Raw genomic sequence first — 9,492 nt, 5'->3', positions numbered from 1 at the left:
TAGAACAGTGCGCTGGCGTGTAGATGAACACGTATGGGTTGGAACAGGACAAAGAGTAACTCGTGAATAGATTCGTATCGTTGTGCATACAGACCCGAGGATTTGCGTTCAGCATGATTCTCAGAATACTTAGCTCTTACAATGTTCACAAAAGAAACAAGGACGCGTTGCAAGGCAAGCACACGCGAGATAAGTGCGGTCTCTGGCAAATGACTTTCAGTTTTTTTTTTTCATCCCTATAGGAGTATTATTTGCATGCATACAAGCAGTATAAAAAGAAGAGCTACAGACCGCATCGCTGAATTGAAGCGAGAAGTTAATAATATGCACCACATTGTTTGCTATCCCGTGTCAGGGGAATGGGACTATGAGGGCAAAGAAAGATATATAGAATGGAAGAAAGACACTACGAACTATAGGTGCTTGTTAAATAGACGGTATATTCTGTACGTGAAAATGATTAACGATTCTACTTGAAATGTTCTGCTTCTTGTATTCTCACGGACATTTCTCTCCTCCTTTCCACATTTTCTTCTCTTTCTCCGTCCTGGTTAACCTCCCTGTCTTTCCTGTATTCGTCTTCCAGTCATTTCACGTTTTTTTTTGTACTGTTGCTCTTTAATTTATCTATAATTCCACCTTTCCCCTGCCGCACGTGTAGGCTAATCAATCAAGCCAGTGTCTGGTTAATCTGCTTATCTCCTTACTTTTTTTCTATCGTCTTTCTCTTTCTTCTCCTCCTTCATATCACCAAGCAGCTTGTGCGCAGGAAGGCTGTATACCAAACAGGGTCTCAGGCTCTTGTGCACTGATCGACTGCGTGTATGACACATATATTGTATTACACTGCTACATTTGCACAACCTACAAAGGCGTAATCAGCGTTGCAGAGAGCGGATGATTGTCTCAAGCTTGGGGGCAGCAATTTGAACGCTCGTGGCGTTGGTGTACGTGAATGTATCTTTTGAAGAGTCCCCACACTGCACTTTGGAAGATACCTGGAGATCCAGGGGGAAATATATTCTACAAGGGCCTCGCCAGCAGCGTGTTCGGCCACTTCCTACGCTTTTGCGCACTCCACAATATGCCATTTGCGACGACAGTTAACTGATCGCTCGACATTCCTATATATAGGGTTGCAATTGGTGTTTACGGTGTAGACGGGGTGAAAAAAAAATGACAATGAGAAGAAGGATAAACTTGTCGTTCCAGAGTGTTGCTTACAGAAGTGATTAAAGAGATCAATCGTTGCAAAGACCACACAGAGCCAAAGACGTCAGACTCACTCATTGCTTTATTTGCAGCGCGACCAGAAGTAACTGTACAAAATGTACAACGCTGCAGAAAGCAGCAAGGGACTCGCAACCGGGGCACGAAGCGCGGACATTGAATCGCAAGGACGGAAGCTCCCTCCCACCTTCGCATCCACGGCTACTGCGGCTGCCAGGCGCACATCTGAGGACATTCCCTGCCGTTGTGGACCACCACCGACGTCATTGTGCCGTGACGTGGTACATCACTACTCCTGCCGTGCTTCGAGCTGGTCACCAGTCCTCGCGATCTTGGCAGATGTCACACACGCTACATATCCCCGAGGCTACCCTTCTTACTTTCCGTTACCGCGACTGTACATGAAGGGAGACATGGGTAAAGGGGAACCGGGGGTGTTGCTGTTGTTGATCTCGAATTTCCTCTCATACGGCTGCGCATGCTCTCTCTCTCTCTCTCTCTTGTGTAGCTTGACTCCTCCACTCACTCGTCTAGCCCTTGACCAAGTAGCCTCCGTAGCCACCATATCCGCCGTATCCACCGCCGTAACCGCCGCCGTATCCACCACCGTATCCACCACCGTATCCACCACCGTAGGCGACGCCCAGGTCGTAGTTGTCGAGAATGGGTCCACCGTGGCTGACCTTGCTTACGTGGTGAAGGCTCTTGATGAGGAAGGAAGGTCCGGGCAGGGACTTGCCGTAGCCGTAGCCGCCGCCGCCGTAGCCTCCACCTCCGTGGCCGCCGTAGGAGACGACGCCAGCGTAGCAGACGCCGATGAGGGCGGTAAGGGCAACGGCAACAAGCTGCGGGAAAATTAGACCTGTCACTCATATGTTTCCCGAGACACATGTTCGGGTGCTGTCACATGTTTGTTTTTTAACTCCTTGAGTGTATTCTTCTCTTGAGAAAACACATGCCGAATAGTTCGGCTACATTTTAGGCGTTGGATGAGGAGTGTTCTGAGCGTTTCAATTGTTAGCAAATCACTCAATCAACCAATTTTTGTTTATTATTGAAAAAGAAAGAGTTGCCGTTCTTACGCTCAAATTCAGAGTGTAGAGGCATGCGTCATCGAATGCTCCTTCGGAATTCACTCAACCATTTAAAATATCATATGTCGTAAAGATGCATTAGCAATCGTTCACGTCACAATATATTTATCTATGAAGGGCGAAGAACTTATGCGTTAGAATAGGCTGCCAGGTTTTTAAGCTCTCAGTCTAACTGGAAAGATCTTTGCGAATCCTCTTGGTGTAATTCTATTGCCATAGATTGAGCAAACCTGGATCACCAAGAGTTCGATTGCATACTATGCAGTTTTAAAAGATATATAGGCTGAAAGCGAGATTAGAAGTCTATGAATCCAGATTGTCGAGCGGGCCTGCCGAGTAGCAGCTCTCAGTGCATCGACGTGCCTACGGTTGCCGTTCGCTTACCATGGTCCTCATGATGTCGGCTTCGGGTGCTGCTGAGACGCTAGAGCTGAGACGAGTGGGCTTACTCGAGAGGAGTCAAGCTGAGTTGTGATGGTTGGGCATTCTCTGGACACGCCTTTTATACCCACTCGGGCGCCGCGATACCGGAAGGTTGGTTGCACTTAATAATGAGGCTCGTACGCGCGCCTCTTACTCACTCACACCCACCCTTCCTTTTTTTGTTTTCACTTCTCCCCGAGAGTGGACCGAATTCTGCTCTAATTCCTGTCACTTCCTCTCGCTTTTATGTTTCTCATTTCATTTCTCTCTTCCTCCAGATATGGACACGGACTGGATGGCGCGTGGAACGGGGGGGGGGGTGGGGGGGGGCTGTAGTGATTGCCGAGAAAATGCAGCAATCAAGCCAGCAGCAAACAGCAGCGGTGGTGGCCCTTTCTCTTAGTTGCCGAGAAAACGTGATAACGCAACTGGTTCAGTCCTTCCTGCGCAGACGTCCGCGGAAATCTGCTCTACGGTTTTTCGCCCCCGCCCTACCAAAGCGACTGTCTTCTCTCTTCCTGGCCGCGCAGATTGTCAAGGACCGGACAACGGCGCCGACAGCCAACGGCATCTACAGGCGCCCGATAAATGCAGAACCACTACAACTACACTTAATGTTCGAGCTCCATCCGGTCACAATGGGGCGATCTACGCAAAACGCTACGTCGATGAGATGAAGTAGAGGAGGGATAGAGAAAGGAAATTAAAAGATAAAACGTACTGGAACGAAACTTGCGTTATTATGTACGAGGGGCGAGAAAACAAACAAGAAAAAAAAAACGACCGAGCGGAGGCTCGTCTCGCGCCAAAAACGCGCAGGGCCACTAGGCCCGTTGAGTGAGTGCGGCCGTACTTTGACAAACTAGTTTACATGTGGAGAGAAGGACGCTGACGGATCGACGATAACGGCAGTGTGGAGGAGAGGATCTCGGCGCTTCGTGTTTGGTTTGCCTCTTGTATCGCTTTTTTTTTTTATTCGTTTCTGTTACCGTGTCTCACGATGTCCGAGTCGAAAAACAGGAGCCGACCGCCACCGCGCCCATTCTATTCCCGCGTCTCGCGCGCTAAGCCCGCCCGTCGGCGATAGAGATTACGTCGATTCGTGCCCAGGCGTAGCGTAAATACGTTGCTCCATTTGGCGGGTAGAGATATCGGGTGGCTCTTTTCGGAAACGCGCCGCCGCTCGCTGTCGCCCTGCCCGGAGTATAAGTACCGGACGCCTCGCACTTTCGCCGGCTCTTTGGAAACTCGATCGCTGGGAGCTTCGCGCGCGTGTGGCTGTGCATCGCTGTAAAGAGGAAATATACGCCTCGTCCATGACTCAAGCCCCATGGACGGTGAAAAAGCCGCAGCTGTTGGTGTGAATGCACGGCTTCTTTGTCCACGTTGGCATTCTTGGACAGCAAGAAAGGAAGACAGTACATGGAAGGACGCTTCATATAGCTTTCGCACTCCCCTCCGCAAGGTGTCGAACCCCGACTGGCTGTTTTGGTTCGCTACATTTAGTTGCAAGAGTCACGAATATGAAACTAGCCGCTCTGAATCTATGTATCCTTATTGCAGTATTGAAATTAAGAACGAAATGAGATATTACGCTGTCTTACGCGATACTCGCACTGTTTAAATCAGTGGCCCATGTTCACAGCGACTGAGAAGACCCAGTTTACGTTGTCGACGAAGTCTGTGAACCATGCGAGTCCCCGAAGAGGTGCGTTGCCACGTGTTTTATACAGAACCAAGAAGCACTTTGTGGTCACCAGACGCCAGCGTGAATTTTCTATCGAGTCGCTTTCGCCCAAGGTCTGTGCGGCTTGGAGTGGACTTGGAGTAAGTCGCATCACTTCGACCTGGACGTCTTCAAGGTGGGGTGACCTTACTTAGGGATAACTCCTCACCACCACCTGCTCATCAGGCTTCCCACTTCGTGAATTGGTGCTGTGAAAAGTTTCTAAAAATGCGTATCTCGTTCCCGTTTTCGTGAGTATAAAATAAGATTGCTGGTCATAGCAAAAAACAAAATTAGACAACGCCCACAGAAAAGACGTGGACTGCAGCGCCTTTCTGTGCCAGTACACAGTCTCTTTTGTGTGCGTTGTCTATTTTTTTTGTTTGGTCTTGAGCAGTTTAATAATAGAATACCAACTATAGCCAGATCCCACACTTTGCTGGTCATAGGCCGAGAACAGAGTACATGATCGTTGTGTAAACGATTATCGATATATTAGAAGTGTAGGAAGTATAGGTACGCGACATGAAGCGAAACTGCGCTTCTGAGGACCTTCGTTGGTCGTAAAGCATAATACTTGAGATTTATCCTTGCCTGCAGTTTCGCTTATTACATTTGAAGCTAAAAAATGGCCACTACACACGATGATCAAAAAGCGACCATATCCGAGTGTAAATCTTCCACTTTGCGGTGCTAGATCCCATAGTTATTATTTTAATATGTATGTATGTATGTATGTATGTATGTATGTATGTATGTATGTATGTATGTATGTATGTATGTATGTATGTATGTATGTATGTATGTATGTATGTATGTATGTATGTATGTATGTATGTATGTATGTATGTATGTATGTATGTATGTATGTATGCGTTATGGTGTCACTGAAGATTTTCTCCCAATAATTTAGGTAGAATGGGAAAGCTTAATTATAGTGCATGCCGCATAGCTCTAAAATTTCTGTTATGGAAACCATGACACAGAACTAATGGATTTAAAGAAACGTGTGTAGAGATACATAAATTGCAGCAGGAGCAACAACAATCAAATGGAATGCGCAAATACGCCTGGAGACGCTGTTTTGTAAGTATAGCCAAACGGCCCGCGCTGTCGACACCTCACCTATGTTGATAGAATAACAGGTGGCAACAAAGAAATTTAACCACAAAAGGAGAGGCGGGCCAGAGGGTATGACGTTCTCACTTGACATCGATATTTCACGATTACCAATGTTTCCGGAGGCGATTAATGACCGAGTGTCCACTAATGCGATGGTATGGGCCAGCATGTCATCTACACAGAGGTGCACATCTTATCTATCACGGTATGGGCTGCTGCGAGGATGACGATAACGTTATCCCGCACCAATGAACAACGAATGTGAGAGCGAAGAGCGTCAGACCCGGAGCGAACGAAGCATTGTCAAAGGAAGTGCATATGCAGGTCGCGAATACGTAAAGGTGTGGACTGACTAGAGTGACGAGGAAGACGACTGCTGCGGGGGAAAAAAATAAGAGGGGAACAATATAGACACATACGCACGGCCAGAGATCCAGGTAAAAGACTTGCCCAATCAACTAACGAGGTTACACTGAGGAGGGCCTCGAAAAAAGAAAAAGAATCATTCAGAACAAAGAGATTAGGGAAAGAATGGAAGAAGCACGCGAGAACAAGAGGAAGCGAATCCGAGCACAACAACTGAGCAACGAAATGAGAAGATTGTATGGGGCGATAACGCAAATGAGGATGGGCAGGAAGGTATAACGACTTAATGACTCAGGTCGTACAAGCTTGTTCAGTTTCTTTGGTTGTTTGCTTTCCTTGCGGTCCCACTATATGAATTCGCGCTTTGCCTCAGTGTTTCGTATGAGAGAGTACAAGGTGAAGTCTCAGTGAGTGGGTGAGTGGGTGAGTGAGTACGCAAGAAGGGTTCTAATTCATGAAACACGTAAGAACACCTTCGATTAAGAGCCATCATCCATAAGTATTGTTATATTCTCTTGCTTACACAAACGCTTCAATCTTTTTGAATCGAGAAAACTTGAGCATCTTAATATGCTTTTTTTTTCTTGCAATCCCAACACAGAGAATACACGAGAAAAAAATCTACGCACGGTGGACAGAAAAGGCAGTGCTCGAATAATAATAATAATAATAATAATAATAATAATAATAATAATAATAATAATAATAATAATAATAATAATAATAATAATAATAATAATAATAATAATAATAATAATAATGATGATGATGATGATGATGATGATGATAAAGTCTTTGTGCTATATCATTTTGATGTTACTTACTACTCCTCGAAGGACAACAGACAACATTTGACCAGGTATTACATAATATTTTCAATAAAGCCAGTACATAGAGAGTCATTGACTCTGCTATAACTGTTCTTCCTTTCAAAATTTTGTTTTTGTTTGGCGTCTGTCACGAAATTCTAAGACAAACAATGTATTGTTCGTTGGCCGGTTAGCTATACATTCTATATCGCGCCCACTGACTTTCTGGAATGCCGGCATTGTCCTGGGTGAGCTGTATGTCTTCGGTATTAGTCTTCTCCAATGTCTAGTTTTTCATTTGTCAATCTTCACCTTTCGCCGTTCCTCTTGTTTTCTTTATCTCTCTATCAATGTATTTCAGTGAAATGCCTTAACAGAAGCCCAACGGGACACAGCCGCAACACTCGTTGCGCGCGCTAACCTGACACGCGCCATAACCTGACGGACTATAGCTGCCTGACCGAGTTTATTATCCTCCGACCGTATCAAAAAGACAGCCTGTGCGCAAAGCGCACCCCATTGTTATTCGCATCGAGGCGTATACTGGAGAGTCACGGGAGTGACCAGCACCCATCGCGTTTCTCGGGTGTGCGCACACAAAATGAAAAGAGGCGCGCAACTAGTGGCAACTAGTCCGTAGCGAAGGGCATACCACGCACAGTCCGGAGCGCGAATCACTTCCACCGAATGGCGCCACGAGCGGAAGCGGCGTTTTCGCTCCCGAATGCGAAAACGCGCGAGGCTATTTAGATACGCTCGCCTTGGCTCGACGAATGGCAGCTGCTTCCGATAGGACACGGGGCACTCTTTGTGCCCTCTTTCAATCTCGGACGCTCTTAAAAGGTCAACATTGTCGAGATGACTCTTAATGTCGACACTAAATCATGTTGTAGTCGGAGTAGTAGATACCGCCCTTTTCTTCAGGGTGACTCTATACGCAGGAAGCGACTCTTTCGCCGCGGGAAACGATGGCCAGCTGTTTCTGCCGATCAGAGGTCATAATGAATTCATTCCGTGTCAATTTCGACAGAGTGGACAGGATAGGATTGGATGGGCGAAAACTGACACCCCCCCCCCCCCCTCCCCACCAGATGTGATCATTGGTCGTCAGTTCATTTAAGCTGCGTCCTCAGCAATTTGAATCACATTCTGAGTTCGTGGTAACTGCCGGCCTCTGAGGCCTCAGTGCTAATGCCAAAAATTAACATGGGAGAACACGAGAAGCTCCGCTGCGGCGAAGTGTTCATCGGGTGACAGCAAGACCAGGTCATTACGGTAGATAGTTTCAAACATCTCACTGGAAAGCAAATGCCAAATTCAGAGCTTTCCGCAATAGAAGTGAGGGTGAGGGCGCCATGCCCGTGCCATGTGTGTGTAAGGTGATACTTTTGGTGCCATAGGTGTTGTCGCCGACGTGCACACCGCCTAACGGTAACATTCGTCATCCTATGAACCACTTAAGGCTGCCGCCTTAATAACACGAACATTCAAACGTATCGATTGGAAAAATTGTTGTCAGCCTCTACGTAGCGACAAGCTTTATAAAATGCACTCGGATATTTCAAGAAACAAAAACTACTTTGTTGTTGGATAGAGAGTACCGGGTTCGAGACCGGAACCAGCGAGTTTCCGGGGAGGTCACCGCACCAACTGAGCGAATCGAGAATCAAATGTCATTAAGTGTGCGAGCGAAATAATTCATGGTCAGCAGTAAACATTTATTTTTCCAGTGTGTCGTATCTTCCCTATGCGGCGCAGTATCGGTTATCACGGGTCTAACATAATGAAAAATAGACAAAAGTCACTTCCATTCTACCCCAAGTAACTCCGGCGTTGTTGTATAGATGTTGTTCTGCGACAGATTTTTTTTTTTTTAGTTCGCCGCAGTCTTCATACCTATAGAAGGAACACTTTCTTAATTTCACACGGTTCAAACATGTATACGTATATAAAATGAGGTACTTTTCTCACTGCAAACGTGCTGAAAAATATTTAAAAATGCGAGCGCAGTAACAAAAATATCTTAAACACCGCCATTTGTAAGCATGCGTAGTATCGCGACAGACACACCTTGGGATAAGGGATATTTTTGTGGGCTTATTCTGCCTATTTTTGCCGCGCCTTCAGAGCTTTGGACGTTTCCTTATAGGATGTGATACGGTGACCTAAATCACAGCACGCAGTATATAGTAACGTAAGCACTAGCGGGAAGAGAAATCAAGGCGTTGGAAACAGTTATAGTCAAACTGATATGCACATTGAGGAATAATCTGATGCGTGCACGCGTTCAAGGGAAGTACTTCACCACCGCTAGATACGCGGCACATATATTTAGCCTGGTCGGGTACCATATATACTCATCCATATGGTAGAATAACTACTTTTGTATCGCGTGTCACAGCCGCAGTTTGACATTCTCATATGTACACGATATGAAGTCCTTGGATTCTTCGTATCGTTCAAGAACAAAATTCGAGTCACTGTAATGGTATACTTTCAAAATATACGATTTGCGATGCGTTTATACGCTGTTACGTTGGGCGCGTGCTTTATTCGAAGTGTACGTTGTCGTTTCACGATGACGTATATTACAAAAAGACGCCGTATAGAGATTTTCCGGTTTGTGTGCGACTTTCCCCAACAAGGAATATTTCTGTGCGCGAGGCTCAGTGCGAGCTTTGAAATTTTGTACGCTGACGACGGTGTTATGACCGCCATCGGT

At 46.2% G+C, this 9,492-nt stretch overlaps 1 protein-coding gene across 1 annotated transcript; it reads right to left on the bottom strand.

The window, feature by feature from the left end:
- Positions 1–1,276: 1,276 nt before the first annotated feature.
- LOC119160047 (uncharacterized) lies at positions 1,277–2,846 on the bottom strand. Its single transcript, XM_037412793.2, has 2 exons — positions 2,709–2,846; positions 1,277–2,075 (listed from the first exon to the last, which is right to left on the bottom strand). Exons 1-2 carry the CDS (start codon positions 2,718–2,720, stop codon positions 1,761–1,763), a joined length of 327 nt encoding a protein of 108 aa, XP_037268690.2. The 5' UTR covers positions 2,721–2,846; the 3' UTR covers positions 1,277–1,760.
- Positions 2,847–9,492: the final 6,646 nt, after the last annotated feature.

Source organism: Rhipicephalus microplus, chromosome 3 (assembly GCF_043290135.1).
Source record: "Rhipicephalus microplus isolate Deutch F79 chromosome 3, USDA_Rmic, whole genome shotgun sequence".
Lineage (NCBI taxonomy): Eukaryota > Metazoa > Arthropoda > Arachnida > Ixodida > Ixodidae > Rhipicephalus > Rhipicephalus microplus.
The sequence above is the reverse complement of the archived record's forward strand: the minus strand, read 5'-3'. Positions and strand labels throughout refer to the sequence as shown.